This window comes from Anastrepha ludens, chromosome 5 (genome assembly GCF_028408465.1).
Source record: "Anastrepha ludens isolate Willacy chromosome 5, idAnaLude1.1, whole genome shotgun sequence".
Taxonomy (NCBI): domain Eukaryota; kingdom Metazoa; phylum Arthropoda; class Insecta; order Diptera; family Tephritidae; genus Anastrepha; species Anastrepha ludens.
In genome coordinates this window covers 84386714-84407061 of record NC_071501.1, presented here as the reverse complement: position 1 = coordinate 84407061, position 20348 = coordinate 84386714, and the positions used below count along the sequence as shown (strand labels likewise).

The 20348-nt window shown below is 38.5% G+C and overlaps 1 protein-coding gene across 1 annotated transcript in view; it reads left to right on the top strand.

Moving 5' to 3' along the window:
* LOC128864793 (piggyBac transposable element-derived protein 3-like) overlaps positions 1 to 16559 on the top strand; it is a 38427-nt gene extending 21868 nt beyond the window's left edge. Inside the window, exons 2-4 of the mRNA XM_054104552.1 lie at positions 5955 to 6430; positions 6489 to 6839; positions 16555 to 16559. Coding sequence (XP_053960527.1) covers positions 5955 to 6430; positions 6489 to 6839; positions 16555 to 16559 — 832 coding nt within the window. The remainder of the gene's footprint in view (positions 1 to 5954; positions 6431 to 6488; positions 6840 to 16554) is intronic.
* The last annotated feature ends 3789 nt before the right edge of the window (positions 16560 to 20348 follow it).

Sequence of the window (20348 nt, the reverse complement as noted above, 5' to 3'; positions counted from 1 at the left end):
ACCGTTCATAGCAACGTCCTGTACCCTAAGTATCCTCTGTATTTTCAGTCGCAACGTGGCCTTCGTTTGAGCATCGTAACTGCATAGAACATCAATTATGCCTCAGCGTCATCGAAAATTTGGACCATCGGATGGAGGTGTGCCGCCCAGGCCGCGGCCGATATTTTGTTCCATGCGTAATTGAGCTATACTAATATTGTCATAATGAAGAGAAATGACAATAATTTTTTCTAAAAAAAAGTAGTACTTTATTCAAAATCAACACCGGCCCTTGAAACTTAACCATCCTTTACATTTGAGGCTCATCCAGTGCTGTGTTGAGCATATTTTGATCACTATTTCAAAAATTTGTACTCAAAAAAATTTCAGCACAACTTACGATAAATGCTACCTCTTTTTACTTCAACGCCAATAAAATTCATGCAGCCGAAAAAAATATGTATGAAAGAAATACTCCTTACCTGATTTTAAATCAAAATTCCTATCTGCACTAATCACCTAAAATTGTTAGTTTAGAAGTTACAGAAAGCTATGTATTTTGATCAATTTTAGGCCGCTTTTTGCGCGATCGTATGAATCTAGAATGAATATTTTCCACTAAAGAGAATTAAGATGCAGATGCAGATCTTATTTTTAAAATACGGCTTAAGCGAAAACAGGCAGATAGCGAAAAACATACTAATACACAAGTGGTTGTGCAGCATCCATGAGAGACTACCAGATCGGGCCATCCGCTATGGTGAAAAAGAAAATAGTAAGAGTAACTTCGGCTACCTCGTCAATGAGTAGTCGGCAACAGACTTCTCCCCGCTCATTTCACATGCATGCTAATACTCGTCCAATCAGTCATTGTTCAGATTTCAGCAGAGTGGGTAGAGCGCTCAAAATTCGCTCCTACTCTTTCAAGCTATCACCAAAAGCAATAAAACTCATACAAAATATTCTCTGAGTAAATCATTGAGATGATCTATTTTGCGTAAACTCCTAAAACTCATTGGTTTCTATACAAAGAGTGCTCGTCGTTCTGTGAGCATTCGCTTTGTTTTCATCCCCCGAGTTTTGTAAATGATGCGATCTTTATTTGAGCTCAAGTTTATATGAATTTATCAATGATAAGTAATTTGACATTCAATATTATTTAATTAAAGCGATATATTTACGAGAATAGTGAAGTTTATTTCATTTATTTTTTTAATATAAATAATAAATGAAACTTATATGAAAATAAAAATCTTAAGGAATTTCAAAGAAAGAAAGTAAAAGAAAATTCATTAAAGTTGAGGTTCATTGAATTTAATGAGAGTCGATTAAATATATTTTTTAAGACTGATCGTCGTTCGGTTCGTCAAAATCTGTACTTTTGGATAAACTTTCATTCAATTTGATAAACAGCAAATTATTAAGATTTTGCTTTTATCTATCCTAGAAAATCTGCCCATTTTTTACACTTTTTACACACGCGAAACACTTGCAAACGCAAACTAGCCACAAAAATGCTTTAATAAAAACAAACGGCGATTGAAATTCAAGTAGGAAAATGTGTCAATATAAAAGAGTGATAAAAAATGATGCCTTCAAAGAAAACTCACTGAGCATACAAAATGATTGCTACTGTTGAAGAGAGTTTATCATTTTTAAATAATCTGAGAGGAGAGAATAAGCTAGCGAACATTCAATTCGATTGATGCTTTCAAAGAGCGCATGTTAAAAGAATGTCGAAAGAGGAATGTTAATAAATGATTTTTTCGCTCTTTCAAAAAATAACTGATGCTCTCTTGTTTGGTTTTAAGCAGAAATGAAAAACTCAAAACAAAATGCATTGAGTTGAGTTTTTATCAGCTGAATGAGGGATATTTTACTCATCAATGATAAGTATTTACGAACTCTGGATTTCAGACGGCAACTGAGTAAGATGAGTAGCATATATTTGATAATTTTACACCTATACTTAGGGCCTCACCAATATGAGTGGAGGCTGCTTTGATTTTTTCGTGTATCACCAATAACATCTAATTTTTTTTCGTAAACAAACCGCTGCACTCCAGTTACGCGAGCCAATCCGCTGATTTATTCAAAACTGCGGAGAGCCGGTTGACGGTCTGATGTTGACCACACCTGTGCATTCTGTATATCTTAGGAGTTCCAAAATAGAAGCTTCTAAAAATATTTGTCCTGGTTACTTAAGGACTTTAGTTTTCATTAAATGTTTCTGCAACGGGTCGATTTCTTCTATATCTAATTAAAGGTAAAGTGAGTTATTAGAAAATCATCAATAAAATTTAAACCAGCCTTGGGCAGCTAAAAAGGGCTAGTTTCGAATTTACGATTTTTCACTAAGTCTTTCTTAAGAATACTCGAAGAAGGTCGATGCTGTGCGCACAAGTAAATGCCTACGTGAAAATAACATCCCAGAACCGTCTACGAGGGAAGAGCCTTGTCGAGGCTTCATACTCCCGAACGGAGTAAATAAGGAAAAAAAAAAACAAATTTTCCACTTCACATCATTAAATTTTTTTTTGTGTGGAAACTATTCTGCAAATTATTTTATCAACTAAAAGGTATACCGCTTTGTATTTCCTGCCAAATCTGCAAACAGCGAATCAAAGAAAGTAATTCATTTTAGTATCTTCCGAGCGTTTTAAATTCATCTGTCAAGTGTTGCGACAGCTTTAACTGGCAAAAAGAATTCACTTCATATCTACTCACTGGAAGTAGGAGGCGGAACTGTTCCCAAGTAACTGTGCCTCTTGCTGAATATTTCCCGATTGATTTGCACACCGCCAGGACAGGTTGGACGTTTCTTGGCACGACTTCTGTAGAAGTTGGCGCGATGTAGAGGAAGAGAGAATTACACATTAGATTCTCTGCAACTGCTCGACACTTTCTGAGAGAAGGACTCAAACTCTCGGCAAATGCTTCATCAATAAACTTAGAAGATCCTAAATAATAGAAGCCTGAAGGAAGTTTCCTATTGCTTAACCATTAATTTTAGCTTTAACTGTAACACACCTGCAGCATTATAAATGCTGAGATGGACAACTCTTCACAAGCACCACTTTCCGGTCTACTGAGCAAAAATTAGCGAATATCCCATCGTATCCATAAATGACCTATGAACTATGCGGGACGATTGTATGGTCTCAAGCCAAATATGTTCTAGGCTATACAGGAAAAATATGAGACTCGTGGTGTGTGTCTTAATTTTGATCTACAAAATCATTCATTCCAACTTCTGAACGCAATTTTTATGAGAAAAAATTCACTCGCGGGTTCGTCATTTACCGACAAATTGTGAAGGTTATTAGAGTAATATTTGTCTGTCAGTTTAATGCAATCACCGAACGCAAATGGTTTTTATAAGAAGATTTTTCATGACAAAAAATCACTCAGTGTTTCGTCATCGCCTGCCGAGTTGCGAAATCTATTAGACAAATTTTTTTCGTACACGCAGAAATCATCAAAATCGTGACAAACCCATTGGGTCTAGCACCACTCCCCTGCTCTCAGTTTATCCTTATCCATTCATAAAATCCATCTGTTTATCCCAAGAGGGAATGACTATTTGAAAGCTGCTTGTCATTGTAACTAAAAACAACTATCATTGCATGCTGCTCATCCTATATTTTTCTATATCCAGCTATACTAATTTATTTAGCTCTCAGTTTTAGTTACAAAATAAACACCCTAAACTTTTCCAATATTTTTCTCACAGAATATTTACATCAATTCCCAATACTTGTGTTATTAATTGAAGTCCCTACTGGGTCACCTTCTAAATTTTTTTTGGAACATACATTTTTCACACTTTGCTTACATTTCAAGCTAGTTCTGAATTTCGTGTCTTACTTCTTAAAGAACGCGGAAGGTTTCAATCGTATTGAAAATCAAACGAGAAGAAAAGTTTCTTCAGTTATTCAATTTCACCACCATATTTTTTGTCTCGAAAATTTTTCTGCGCGTTTACGCATCATTAGCACTATTTTGCAAAGGAAAAACTGGCAATGCTTGAAAAGAAAGCGCAAAAGAGAAACAAAGAAATTGTGGGCGCATAAGAAAAGAATCAATTGATAGCTACTTTTGCACACACACAGCTACATGTGTACATATTTACTTCCGTTATCGGCAAACGTCGTTACTCTGCTAAGAAGATCCGTATGTTTTCTTCTTTTTGCTAAAGCAAAATTATCTAGCCATCCTTCATCGCGCACACACCCACTCGCACGAACAAATTTACACACCCACATGGAAACTTATAGCAACGTGAATAAAAAAAGCGCTTTTGTAGCAGCTAGAGAAAAAACCCGCTACTATAAAAGAGCGAAAAAATATATAAAAGCAAACTTAAAAGACGCCATAAAACAAAAAGTGACGGTTGGATAAAGCGAAGCGTTAGATGCGAATACATGTTTGAGTGCTTTTACAATAACAAAATCTACAGTAGCAAGAAAAAAAGTGCAGCGAAATGTGCGCACTAAAAACGCTAATTCATCATTCAATTTTCAGTTCGGTCTTTGTTTGCGCGCACCAGTAGCCAGCCTGCCAGCCAGCCAGTCGTTAATGGCTGAAAAAGCTGCAGCACCAGCAAATGGACGTCAAAGGGGAATGCCGTGCGCGGTATTGAAAGTGCCATTGGCAGCAAAATGTTGCAACAATCTTCTGTGGTGGCGAAAAGGATTCGAGTAAAGTATTGGTTGCTTGGCACGTCGGTTGGTTATTTGGTGGCACGGCGCACAAAATGAATGAGCAGCAGTTTCAGCGCACACTGGCATATATTTGAGCAAAGCTGGAAAAATGTTACATTTGAAGTGTTGTTGCTTTTGTAACACCTAAGCACACACACACACACACACACCAAAATTCGTTAAATGTAATGAATGTTGCACTGCAATGAGATAATTTATATAACGCTGGCTGTTGATTGGTTGGGCACGGCACTATACAATATGTTGCATGTAAAATATACATATAAGTGCATGCACATGCCCATGCAGGATCATAACGAAACAGAAATACTGAGCAGCTTCACAAGAAAGCTGAAATTAAAAATAGATTATTTAGCTTAAGAATTTGTGCAAAAAGACCAATTTTTTACATACTTTACTAGGAACTGAAGCTGCAATTTAAAGTTCCATCAATACACGAATAAAAAGCTGAATATCGAGTCTTAAAAGTACTTCAAGGCATTTCATTGGAAAAATTCCTTTGAATTTGATGAGATATCAAAGCAGAGAATGGTAGTGCCATTGATTTTAATATTAATGTTAATGCCATTAACATTCTTTGATCAAAGTGCAATAATCCACTTAACATTATCCCTAATTCCATTAACATTCTCTGATCAACATACAATAACTCATTTAACATTGCCTTTAACCCATTTTCTACCGCCGTTGGGTTTTGGCAACAGCAACTTTGAACCTTTGTGGCTACAGTAAAAAAATATATATATTTCTAAAATGTTATATTTTATATTGTAATTTGGACTTTTGACTTTATAATTATGCTCTTAGATTTTTTGTGTGCGGATTTGTTCCAAATCAGGACAAGTGTAAAAAAAGTGTGCAAAATAATAACTTTTTCATGAAACTGTTTGAGAACTAAAAATAGTTTTTTTTACGTTTTCTACTAGTTTCTTAAAAATAAGATATGAAATTATAACATAATCTTACCAGCTGCTAAAGCAGCTGAAGTTTTCTTGCAAAAATAAACTCTTAAAAACAGGTGTTGCGAAATCGCAACGCTGGTTGAAACGACTCATATGACTTCAACGTTTTGATGACATTTATGTCATTTTCATATGGCAATTTGTACCATAAGTGCTATTATTTTTATTTGTGCAAGTAAAAATACATTTAGAAGTATTTCGTTGAAAGCTTTTATCGTTTTGGTAAGACTAATGTGCTCTTGATATTTTTTGTCAAAATTTTGTACCCTTACTTAATTCTTTATTGAAGAGTAATGGATCGTCGACGTTTCTTAACCAGTGGGGAAATAGAATCCTACATAAATACTTCCAGCAGTGAGGATGAAGGCGAAGTAGTTTCAGCTAAACGAATGAAAATTGTTAAGCCTATTTCGAAAAAAATAACTTCTGTCGTATATATTCCACCAGCAGATGTTGATGCTGTAAGTGACGAAGAACTTATTGACGATAATGAGATGATAACAGAGGTACCAGCTATGACGGATGTTTGTGGAGAGTTGGAGGTCGAACATGAATCAGATGTGGAAGATTTTGCGTCGCCGCCGTCATGCTTAGTTGGAATACCTAATGATGGGCCATCCTGTTCTGCAAAAACAACTAGTTACACAGCAGAAAAAGATTTCGGTACACCAAACTTGAAAAAAACCAAACGAATTGATTTTAAATTTGGAGCCCCTGACGAATCAGGTGTGGAATCTTTAAAAAGCAATATGGTTGATTCTATGAGTGAGTCTGAATATTTTATTCCTATGATAATTTTTGGCTCATAAAATTTTTCTTTCAGTTGTCAAAACACCATTTGAATTGTTTCTGCAGTTCTTCGACGAAGAAATAATGGAAATGCTGGTCGTGAATACAAATATGTATGCTCACCAAAATAATATCGTAGTGGATATTAGCAAACAACAGATATATCGTTTCATCGGAATTTTGATACTAAGTGGTTATCATAGAGTACCTCACGTTGAACATTATTGGAGTACACAGCAAACACTTGGTGTACCTATAGTGAAGCAAGCTTTATCACGTAATAACTTCCAGTTGATCAAAAGAATATTTCATCTAGTGGACAATTATGGCATTGATGCCACAGACAGATTTGCTAAAGTTCGTCCACTTATTGATGCACTGAATCGTAAGTACATGCAGTTTGGAGTTTTTGAAACGTTTCTGTCAATTGATGAACAAATGATACCATATTTTGGTCGACATTCGTGCAAAATGTTTATTCGTAACAAACCAGCTCGATTCGGTTTCAAGTATTGGGCTCTTTGTTCAGACAGCGGTTATTTATATGCAGTAGCACCATATGGAGGATCGAGTGTACCTTATGACAAGAATGTAGGCTTAGGCGCTTCTGTTGCTCTATTATTGTTAGAAAACGTTCGAAATGCAGATAACCATGCCATATATTTTGATAATTTTTTTTCGTCATACTATTTGTTTTGTTTGTTGAGTGAAAAACGTTTCAGAGCAACAGGAACTGTAAGATCAAATCGTCTTAGAGGTACAGAGAAATCGCTAAGCACTGGAAAAAAACTGAAAAAACACTAATACGACTACTGCTCCGAGATAAATAATAAATTATTTGTTGCTCGTTGGCAAGATAATGCAGAAGTAACAGTCATTTCTAATTTCAAGTCTGTCGACCCACTAGCTGTCTCACAACGTTGGTGCAAAGCCGAAAAGAAAAAAGTATCTGTTGAACAACCTGGACTTATTCATAACTACAATCAACACATGGGAGGGGTAGACCTACATGATTAATCCGTAGCTAACTATCGCGTTGGTATTCGTGGAACAAAATGGTGATGGCCGTTATGGACTAATTCAGTCAATAGTACCACTGTTAACGCATGGAAAATTCATTGCCTGATTTGTAAGGCAGAAGGAACTCGCCATATGTCTCAAATTTCTTTTAAAACTGAAATTGCAGAATCTTTACTTTTATATTGTGAAGAAGTTTTTGATGAAATAAGTGATTCATCAGACATCGAAGAAGCAGAGAGACTAGTCCATTTACCTCGCATAAATGTTCGTGATCATGTCAGATGGAAACCTCCAGGCAACAAACGTAAAAGATTTGCTATGTGTCACTCACAAACTGTTTATGAATGTAAAAATGTAATTTGAGATTACATCCAAAATGTTTTGATGATTTCTTTTAGGAAATAAGAACAAATAATGTTTTTCTTTTAAATATTGCAAAACGATTACATTGTAAACTTAACAAAATACAACTATATTATTAAAGAGAACTCAAAAAAATACCCAACTACAACTCTGCGTAAGTTGTATTATTTCTATGAATAAGATCACAGCGGTTCAACCAGCGTTGCGTTTTCACAACAGTCTGTCCTGGTGCATCCGGAAGTCCTATCGGTCTGAAAATTTGTAAAGGTGATCAGGAGTCCTTTAATACCAACCATACAAAATTTCACGCAATTATCTACACAGAATCTATTACCGGTAAAAGATGGGATAATGTCTTTAACATTCTCTGATCAAAGAGCAAAACGCACTTTCAGAACGCTGTTAACTCGCTCTTGCTAGCCTAACAGAATATGTTATGTGAACAGTGATAGCTGTTTTATGAATATAAACGATTTTCAAAAGGCACTTTCAGGCGCAGAATATGTTATGTGAACAGTGATAGCTGTTTTATGAATATAAACGATTTTCAAAAGGCACTTTCAGGCGCAGCCAGAGCTGTAATCATGAGGAATCAAGAGTTAAATTTTCTTTAGTAGAATTATCGTGCGCAAAATTATTAATATTTTTTCTATTTTTAGCATAAATTTAAAATTTCTATATTAATGCGAGTAAAAGTAAAAAAAGTTGAAAGTTAAAAAATGTTAAAAGAGCAAACTAAACACATCAAACCAGCAGGTCATCCTTTATTATTAGTTGGAAGTATGGTATAGTGTAACTCCGTGCATGAAACGCAAAATGATAAAAATATTTTTTTCTGAAAGCGGTCGACCCTCGGCAGGCAATGACAAACTTCCGAGTGTATTTCTGCCATGAAAAAGGACCTCATAAAAAACCATCTGCCATTCGGAGTCGGCTTAAAACTGTAGGTACCTCCATTTGTGGAACAACCTAAAGACGCACACCACAAACAGGAGGGGGAGCTCGGAGCTGAACTGGTATTGAATTCTATTAAAATACGAGCGGATTTGTTATCCATTTGCAGACGACAAACCTCTAATGTACCCAGAAATCAGATGCCTCTATGTGTATTAACTCTATTGCGCTGATATGTCTGGAACTTCACCGAACTCTTATTTGGGCTTATGTTCTTGGCGGAAAGTTGCTAGTGATTTTTGATAGGTATTTTTTCTTATTTGTTTTATTTATTAATACGTATTTGAGATCCAAAAATGAAGCTGAATCATTTATAAAATTATTTTAAACCACTATTTTAGAGAAATTTTTTGCCACCACTGTTTGCTCAAATGCTTTAAACTTTAGAATGTGCAAAACAGCAAAAAATGAAGGGAAATAAAAAAATTGTGAATTGTACTAATAACACTGTGCTCAGAATTTCAATTTTTTTCACAAAAGTTTCGATAGTTGATTGAACTTTTTTGGAGCTTATAACATCAATGAATTGACTCGAGTTTGCGAGATAAGGGTTTTTGAAATTTTCATGTATTTATTTTTTTTTTAATTTTTTTTTTTTTTGGTCAACTCTAAGGCTTGAATATTTATTGTAAATTTATTGATTTTTAAAAATTAGTGCAATCGTTTCTGGCCTATTACTCTCCACTCCAAACCATCTGATGCATGACCTTTTAGGGAATTAGCTTTTCAGGAAAACTAAACTAAAGAGAAGGCGAAGCATCCCAGCATAGCTGGTTGTGCGCTGGGTTTGGGACCCGCCACTTAAAAAGCCCCCCCAATGAAAACAGCAACAAAGCCTCGGATGAGAACTTCCAACACTGATGACGACCCCTGCAAACGAAATAAGGAATACGATTTGAGGGCATGCACCTGGAATGTCCGGTCCCTTAATGGGGAAGGTGCCTCTGCCCGGCTGGTTGATGTCCTCGTGAGAGTAAAGGCTGACATCACTGCCATCCAAGAGATGCGATGGACGGGGCAAGGTAAGAAAACCATAGGACCTTGCGACGTCTACTACAGCTGCCATGTAAAGGAGCGCAAATTCGGTGTCGGATTTGTTGTGGGAGAGAGACTTCGTCGCCAAGTACTGTCGTTCACTCCGGTGGACGAGCGTCTCGCAATAATCCGCATCAAATCGCGATTTTTTAACATCTCGGTAATTTGCGCCCACGCCCCGACGGAAGAGAAGGACGATGCGACCAAGGATTCTTTCTATGAGCGCTTGGAACGTTCCTATGAGCGCTGCCCCCGCCACGACATTAAAATCGTGCTTGGCGACTTCAACGCCAGGGTGGGCAAGGAGGGAATTTTTGGTCCCACAGTCGGAAAATTCAGCCTGCACAACGAAACATCCGGTAACGGACAGAGGCTGATCGACTTCGCCGGGGCCCGAAACATGGTAGTCTGCAGCACCAGATTCCAGCATAAAAAGATACACCAAGCTGCCTGGTTGTCTCCTGATCGAAAAACGCGAAACCAGATCGATCATGTTGTGATAGATGGAAGACACGCTTCTAGTGTATTAGATGTACGTACGATCCGAGGAGCCAACATCGACTCGGATCATTACCTTGTTGCAGCCAAACTGCGCACACGCCTCTGTGCAGCAAAAACGTACATCTACCTACGCAAAGAATGTTCGACATCGAAAAGCTGCAATCACAACAGACAGCCAGAAGATTCGCCACTCGACTCTCACTCCTGCTCTCGGAGAGCACTGCCCAACACACCGGCATGCGCGAGCAATGGAGCAACATTTCTCGTTCCCTACGTACCGCCGTCGAAGAAGAAATTGGATTCCGGCGAGCCCGAAAAAACAATTGGTACGACGAGCAATGTCATGCTGCCGCAGAAAGAAAAGATGCCGCCTATAGAGCCACGCTGCGATCGGGCGCAACGCGAGCCATGTGGGATCGCTACAGAGAGCTGAAAAAGGAAGAGAGACGTATTATCCGACAGAAGAAACGAGAGGTCGAAATACGTGAGTACGAGGAGCTTGAGATGCTGGCCAATAGGAACAACGCCCGAAAATTTTACTTAAATTATGGAGGGAACACTTCTCGAACCTGTTAAACGGTGACAGCTGCGCATGTCATAGAGAATGTGAAGATCCCGATACCCCAATCGTTGACGACGGAATTGTCGTTCCGTTACCCGACCATGACGAGGTGAGAATAGCAATATCACGGCTAAAGAACAACAAAGCCGCGGGCGCCGACGGACTGCCGGCTGAGCTATTCAAACATGGCGGCGAGGAGCTGGTAAGGTGCATTCATCAGCTCTTATGCAAAATATGGTCGGATGAAAGCATGCCTGCCGATTGGAATTTAAGTGTGCTCTGCCCAATCCATAAGAAGGGTGATCCTGCAATTTGTGCCAATTACCGCGGGATTAGTCTTCTAAATATCGCCTATAAGGTTCTAGCGAGCATATTGTGCGAAGGCTGAAGCCCACCGTCAACAACTGATTGGAGCTTATTAGTGTGGCTTTAGACCTGGAAAGTCTACCATCGACCAAATATTCTCAATACGCCAAATCTTGGAAAAGACCCATGAAAGGAGAATCGACACACACCATCTTTTCGTCGACTTCAAAGCTTCATTCAACAGTACGGAAAGGAGTTACCTGTATGCCGCTATGTCTGAATTTGGTATCCCCAAAAAACTAATACGGCTATGTAATATGACGTTGCTCAACACCAGCAGCGCCGTCAGAATTGGGAAGGACCTCTCCGAGCCGTTTGATACCAAACGAAGTTTCAGACAGGGTGACTCGCTGTCGTGTGACTTCTTTAACCTGATGTTGGAGAGCATCGTACGAGCCGCAGAACTTAATCGCTCAGGCACAATATTTTATAAGAGCGTACAATTGTTGGCGTATGCCGATGATATTAACATCATCGGCCTTAACAACCGCGCTGTTAGTTCTGCCTTCTCCAAACTGGATAAAGAGGCAAAGCGAATGGGTCTGGTGGTGAACGAGGACAAAACGAAGTATCTCCTGTCTTCAAACAAACAGTCGGCGCACTCGCGTATCGGCACTCACGTCACTGTAGACAGTTATAATTTCGAGGTTGTAAAAGACTTCGTTTATTTAGGAACCAGCATTAACACCGATAACAATGTCAGCCTTGAAATCCAACGTAGAATCTCTCTTGCCAACAAGTACGATTTGGACTAAGTAGGCAACTGAGCAGTAAAGTACTCTCCCGACGAACAAAACTAACACTCTACAAGACTCTCATCATGCCCGTCCTAACGTATGGCGCAGAAGCTTGGACGATGACAACATCCGATGAAGCGACGCTTGGAGTGTTCGAGAGAAAGATTCTGCGTAAGATTTTTGGATCTTTGCACGTTGGCAATAGCGAATATCGCAGACGATGGAACGATGAGCTGTATGAGCTTTACGACGGCATAGATATAGCGCAGCGAATAAAGATTCAGCGGCTACGTTGGCTGGGTCATGTCGTCCGAATGGATACAAACGCTCCGGCTTTGAAAGTATTCGTGGTAGCAGAGGAAGAGGAAGGCCTCCTCTGCGTTGGAAAGATCAGGTGGAGAAGGACTTGGCTTCACTTGGTGTGTCCAATTGGCGCCGGTTAGCACGAGAGAGAAACGACTGGCGCGCTTTGTTAAGCTCGGCCAAAATCGCGTAAGCGGTTATCGCGCCAATTAAGAAGAAGAAATTAAAGAAGAAGGAAAGTTCGAGTTTTCCACAACTACATAGGTCACACTATTGTTAATTAATACAACGGTCGTTTGAAAAATCTGGCACGTATCGAGGTTATGATTAGTTGGTAGCATCTCTTGGACGAGCACACACCAAGTTTCAGCCAGATCGGTTTATTTTTTTGTATTTGGCATTTGTTTAAATCGCGGAAGTCGAGTGATTTTCATTTTCCAAAACGACAACGCGCCAGCTCACGCCTCAGCAGCTGTGGAGCCTAAATTATAGGAAATAGAAATCCAACTCGTTTCGCATCCCCTCTGTTATCCAAACTTGCTCCCTCTGATCACTCGGAATATTTTTCGTTCTGCAATTTGAAGAAATTACTTGAGGGAAAGTGATTTTATTCACATGAGGAGGTGCGTGCAGAAACGAATGACTATTTTTCAGACTTGGACAAATCCAATTATTAGGAAGGGATAAACAAACTAAAACAGCATTGGACGAAGTGTATAAGCTTTGATGGAGACTACGTCAGAAAATAAAAAATGGTTCACTACAAACACGTTAAGTAGTTTTTATTTTTACTCGGACCTTTCAAACGACCCTCGTATGCATGCTTATATATATGGTTTAGCATGCACTATCAAGAATAGTTTAATTTAATTTATATAATTCCGCATAATGACCTCCCTCTTATGGCTCAGTGAAAGTAACGACACAAGCCATCATCTTGTTCCAATCTGTTATTGGAAAATAATTGTTTTTTTATAAAACCAGGGCACTAAATTCAAAATTTCCATCATTTCAGAGTTAAAAAAGCGGGATTTGAAAATTTCATTTTTTATTTTTGAAGATTTATACCAGAACCCTGCAATGTTTGAACCGGAATTTGGTAAACCTTATGCAAGGTGTCGCAAAATTAATCCGAATGACTTTTTTACCAAAAAAACATGATTTAGTAAATAAAAAAAATTATTTTTGACAGTTTTTTTTATTGGAGCGTTCCGGTCCAAATTTTCAAAAATTATTTTTTTTAGTAAAACAATGGATGGAGATTTTGCATGTAACTTCTAGGTGGCGCAAAATTAATCATCCATTGTTTTACTAAAAAAAAATAATTTTTGAAAATTTGTACCGAAACATTTTAATGCTTGAACCGGAATTTTGAACCTTCCAAAAGGTGGCACAAAATTAATAAAAGTTTTGTTTTTCAAAAACTTTTTTATTACAATAAATAAAAAAAGTTGATTTTTTATAGTTTTTTTGTTGGCGCTGTTTTGCATGTTTTTTTCTAGATGGCGCAAAATAAATCATCCAATGTAAAAAATATAATTTTCAGTTATGGAAATCTTTTATATTCTTTTTGGTTTTGATCCTAAGAATGTCAAAATCTACAAAATGGCGCAAAATTAATAATCAAATGTTTGTGAAGAACTTTTTTACTAAATAAATAAAGGGATTTTGAATGATGGAAATCTTTATTGTGACCTTTGCGCCCTCCGTTGCTTGTCTGTTTGTATACTGTAGCTGTATTGTTCAGAAGTGTCAAATATGATTGACGTACGTCATAATTTGCAAAAAATATAAATCCTCCGTTAGGGTGATTAATTTTGCGCCATCTTGTAATTTACTACTGGATAGTATTATTTCATAGAAAAAGTCAAATTAGTTTTTAAAGTTTGAGTTTTGGCAAACGTCAAGCAAATTATTGCCTTACAGAACACGCCGAGGTGAAAAAACGTGGTTTTCAAGGATTTCAAACTCCAAAAAATTACTGGCAGGCCTCAAAAAAAGGGTTTTATGTAATTCATTGCCACATTTCCGGAATTCCATATGTCGAATAAGGTCAATGGCGAAACTCATTCCGTCTCAATAGGCAAACCCACCAAAGGAACTTTCGGGAAATGAGTTACTTCTTAACTCAGTTCCTCTAGGACCACGCAGACTTCCGCAGATACATATACCTATACCGCCGAGCGATAAAAGAGATGCTCATGGAAAGAGCTTCTCTGAGGAAACAGATTTGGGAGAACAACTGGAACGCGGTAAAGAGATGCATCGAGGATGTGCTACGAGAAAAAACATAGATCTCGACACAGGGCAACAAAGCGAAACCTCACTGACAGAAACATAAGCAGAGAAGTCTGCAGCATGAAGGCTGGCGACAAATACGGCAGACCACGGTGCCCGCGGGTGAATAGAAGTAGTCCCATATGGATGCCGTTCTGGGCATCTTCCTTGGTAATGCAGAAAGTAGTATCCAAAACTCCTGCAGAAATCATTGCGAGGTATAGTCATTCTACTGGCTAGGGTGCCAATAGTGTAATGACCCGTTATAACACTTTTGAAGAACTAATAGTTGATCTGTTGAATCCAAGCAGCCATTTTGGCTTTTTAAGATTAAATTTTGGTCAGAGCCATTTTGGAGACCTGCAGTTAGTAGTCTGAGGGCACTTTCTATTGGTTTTCGCGACTACGCTCAAGTCAAACGCAGTGTACAGTTTGTTTAGAGGAATGCTCATGTCCTCTACCGCTCACTGAAGCTCAAGCTCAGAGCTGGTTTAGTGGCCACATCATTCCACACCAGTTGATGACAGTCGCTGTAAGCGCGAATGCATTTTGAACCCTACGTCACCCACCAAAAATAAAAAAAGATCAAATTTGGATCTATGACGATTCTTATTAGCCTGCAACTTTTCTCAGGAGATTACAAAAACTTAAACAAAATTCGCCACATTCTCCTAAAATGAGTTCATATACAATTTTGAAATATTTCGTATTTGATTAATCGTCTCAGCAGATGCACCGCTGTTACCTCTATCTATAAATCTAGGAAATATAAAAATCGCTTTCAATTCAAAGACAATATCGCCAAACTTAAACTCAACACTACTCCCTAAATGGTTAAAAGTTTTGCACAAACCAGTCACCCTCGGACCATTTGTACACCTACAACTAACTAATGGTAATTTATGGCGCATAAACTTTGCTCCGGTTTTACTATTTCCACTCATCGTTCATTTGCTCTTTCAACACAAGCACAAATACTTATTACGGCTTTAGCAAGAAAACCATTTGGAAATTTATATTGCAACATTACATTGAGTGGCTGGTGTGCGCGTACAGTTGTTTTGTCTACCAGCACACACACAGCCACTCTCATGACTCACTAATGTGTATTTATATGTATTATACTCGGACACATGTGCAGGTGTCCATATGTGCGCGCCCAAATGAGAATACTTACATGCAGTTGTATATGTGTGTGTGCACATCTTACAGTTCATTTGCAAGGTGAAAGCATTGCTGCGCTTCAATGAATTTGCTATTTATAAAATTTAATTTCACTCGCTTTTCAATCGGTTTCCCTCGCACCCTTCGGTTTGCCACACACTGCGCTAGTCACACCGACTTTTTTGTTTCAATTGAACTTTACTTTGCTGCTCTTTTACCTTAACGTTTCTTTTATCTGCTTTTTCACTTTCTTTTTCTTGTTTTTTCTCTTTATTGTTATTTTCTCTTTTCTTGTTTATTGTTTTGTTGTAGTTGGAGAATAATTTGTAAAGAGATTTCTCGACTGCTAAGCTGACCCTTATTGAATAGTTGAATAGTTGCAAAATCGCTCTTCTGCTGCACTAATGCAATTACTTACCCACTTTTTGCAGTATTCTTTGTAATTGCGTAAATGTGCTTAGTCTAACGAATTTTTTTCCATTTGTAATTTCATTTATTTACATACTTACATTCATATAAGATGAGGGAAAAGCAAGCGCTGTGAGTTACCGCCTCACTATTGAGCGAGAGTTTCAATGCGTCTTTTGATGGCAACAGCAGAATTGAAAGCTGCCTCTAAGACTTGATAATTTCTGATTCAATTTACGGTATAAAACTTAACTTTTTCCAGTGCCTGTATGTGCATGTACACTGATGGACAAAAGTCACCGTCATTTAGTATCTAGAAAATTATAACATCGTCCGCGCCCAGAACATAATGGTAACATAAAAAGTAGTATATTTAACGAAAACTATTATTTATTTAAATTCTATTTCAGTTTAAACATAAGGCTAATTCAAGAAGTATTTATAAAAAAAATGGCATATAATGGTTGCTGTGTGCATTTCTGGTGGACCAAAGTCACCGTCATTTAATAAAGTACTTAATCAATTTAAGTGCTAATATTATTTTAGTATGATGTGTGTTTGCCGTTATTTTTGATGACAGCTTGCAATCGGTTCTGCATCGAATGAGCCAGTTTTTTGGTAACTTCTGGGCTTATTTTCTGCCATTCCTGTAGCAGCGTTTGCTTAAGCATAGTTTTTGAGGTAATGTGATGCTCCCGAATGCGCCGATCTAAATGGTCCCATAAATGTTCTATTGGATTCAGGTCGGGTGACTGTGGCGGAGTTTTCAAGGTATGGGGAGTGTTGTACAAGACCCACAAGCGAACTATTTCTGCGGTGTGCTTGGGGTCATTGTCATGTTGAAAATAATAGTCTGATTCAATGCCAACCTTTTGAGCACTTTTTTGGAGATTTTCTTTAAGGATATTCAAATAAAGTCCTTTGTCCATTATTTCATCGATAAAGACGAGCTCTCCGACACCAGCCGCCGACATGCATCCCCATACCATGACTCCAGCACCACCGTGTTTCACAGTTGTTTGTATATGCTTCTCTGCTAATGCATCGCCCTGCCTTCTCCACGTTAAAACACGTCCGTCTGATTTATATATGCAAAATTTACTTTCATCAGAGAAGATAAATTTTTCCCAGAAATCTATTCCCTTGCTTAAATGCTCTTTTGCGAAGGAAAGACGCTTCGTTTGGTTGACCTTGCTGATCTGTGGTTTTTTTCTGCATACTCTGGCGTTATAACCAGCGGAATTCAGCGCCCTGCGCACAGTACGTGGGTGAACAACTGTACCAGTGCTTTCCTTTATCGATGCAGCAATTTCTGTTGACGGAGTTTTTGACTCTTCTTTAACTATTTTTATTATTTCACGCTTTTCACGTTCAGATAGTGCCGGCGGTCGTCCACTCCTTGCCAAATATTTGCACTCTGGTACATCTTTAAATCTTTTTATTATTCCAGTAATAGTGGTGCGAGGACGATTTACTAATGAGCATATCTCCCGAATGGTCTTGCTTTGATTGTACGCATTTAAAATAATTTTTCTCTCTTCAATTGTGGTTTCTTTCCTTTTTTGATTCATTTTTAACAATCACGCGGCGTCAGTAAAATTTTTTAATTAAGTACCGTTATAGAATGTATACAGATCAGTTTTAAAGCTACCATACTAAACGAATTCACTGAAAAAGGGAGCCAGATTGGTTTAAATTTTTGTTAAAAGGCAAGCCGAGCTGACGTGACGGTGAATTTTGTCCTCCAAAAAGGTGACAAAAATATTTTATTTTTCATTTTTCCAAAAATGTGCTAGTAAGAGAAAGATATTTAAACTGAAATAGAAATTAAATAAATCATAGTTTTTGTTAAATATGCTACTTTTTATTTCCATTATATTCTGGGCACGGGAGATGTTATAATCGTGTAGATACTAAATGACGGTGACTTTTGTCCATCTGTGTATGTATTATACAGAATACCGAAATTCAGCCTAACTGCTACTCTTAGTGTGATTAGCCTTGTATTTGTTCGTGTTTTTTTTTTTTTCTTTTCTTTTTTTTGCTTTCCTTTTATACGACTTTTGCCTGGCAACCTTTGAATTATTCAATTTGCGCATTTCAGTCGATTAAAAGTGCAATCGTAATATTTGAGCAGGTAAATAATGCAGGGTTTTCCAATAAAAGCGGATCGAAATGGCATCAGAGCATGAAAGGGTCAGAGATGTGGAAAATATTACAACTTTAAAATTTCCAACGAGGCTTTGTACGGTTTGTGAAGCTTGAGCGACTCCTCGAATGCACGAACAATACACGCATTTAGATTGATAAATATTTTAGCTTAAATAGGACTCTGATTTGGTATCGCTATGAACTAAAATAGTGGAGGGAGTATTCTACGCCGACGACTGCACGATAATGGCGTCAGCCAATAGCTGGCATTGATGGCCTGTGCGCCAAGGTAAACGACTACCTTGCCTGCCTTTCTGGCTTCTTCACTGCGAGAAACCTACAACTTTTCCCACGAAGTCCAGGGCGACCGTCTTCACCACCTTGGACAATTTGCCACTAAAGTCGCTTGCCGGCAGCACTTGAGGCAAAGACAAAGGAATGTTGCTGACGACATTTAAGGCAATAGGCCGGTCGGTTTTAAACTACGCTGCTTCTATCTGGTCGCCTGGAACCAGTGATTCGCATGGACGAAGCTAAAGACTTGTCAAAACACTGCCATTAGGACTACGAAGACATCCTCTTCTGATATCCCCATTACACTATCTACTTGACGAGGCCCATATGCTCCCGGTCAAGGAGCATTATAAACTGCTCAGAAAGCAGTTCCTGTTCGGGTGTACCGCAGGTCTCACCCATGTAGACACCGGCTTGAACCTGAGCAGCCTCTCAAGCATGTCAGAAGACACCATCTCAACTATGCGGACGTAGTCCAGGATAAAAGAGACCGACAATTACTGAATCGGACAGTGTACAAACAGAAAATTAACGACATTCAACGGGAGACTTTTACCACCTTCTTCAGCTCCCGACCCCTGAGTGCCGTCGTCTTAGTTCAACTACCGCCCATTGCAGACGAAGAGCTTCAACTTCCTCGAGAGTCCCGCGTAACCTTGGCATAATTACGTTCTGGATATTGTAGCAGGTTAAACTCCAACCTCTCCAGAAACGACCCCGACATTCTAAACATATGTCCGGCATATGAAGGCACTCCGCACGACACTAACCACTTTTTCACAAGCCCCATCAAACCAACTAATCTAACACTCCTCTCCCTACATGTCGAAACAGCAAGTTTCCTGGGCCTACCGTTAGATGAGCTAGACGAAGACAATCGATGACTATACTACGCTGGCAGGGCAAAGTTAATGCTACAACAAGAACAACAACAACATAACCTAACCATGTACGATAGTACAGATCATAATCGGAACGACTCTTCTGGACATTGAATCGGCAGGAATTGACCATTGGCGTGAATTGAATGTTGGCCTTAAGAGTGTCGGCCAATCGCGGATTACTGAAATGTACCTGTGACTTTCGAAATAAAAAGTTCGGCTAGAAAAAGTCCAGTTTAGTTAGATCACCTGATATTGGTGGTGAACTCACATCACCTCCGCAAAAGCTAACTATACTCTCAGATCGTTCGGAGCACAATATGGCACTAGTTTGTGCTGCCCTATCGTTTAACTTGTCGTTTCATAACTTTACATCAATGAGAAAATAAGAGACAGCAAATTTGACAGACATGTCCAAAACAACTACTACACAATTTTTTATTAAAATACGGACTTCAGACCCATAAGTCTTACCTCCATTATTCTGAAGGTGTTCAAGAGAGTGATCGACTATCACATTCGAGAGCACTTTGGAACCAGATTATCATCAACGCTTACCTGAAAGGAAAATCTACCGAGATAGGCTTACATAAGGTAGTAGGGACTGTCGAGAAATCTCTGGAGGGAAAATATTTCACTTGGCTAGGGGTAGAAGACCTATCTACCTCTATATCTCGTCCTTGCTTGGAAGTAGGGAAGTAAATGCTGTACCAGAAGGGGCCAAAATCACTAGGTTCGTACACAGGGGTACACCGTAGGGCGTCCTCTCGACCCTCCTTTGGATAGTTGCTATTGACAAAAACTCCACCCCAGTTTAAACGAGATAAAGTGAGGTTTTAAGACCCTTCCAATCAGGAATAGCTGAAATTTTTCAAGAT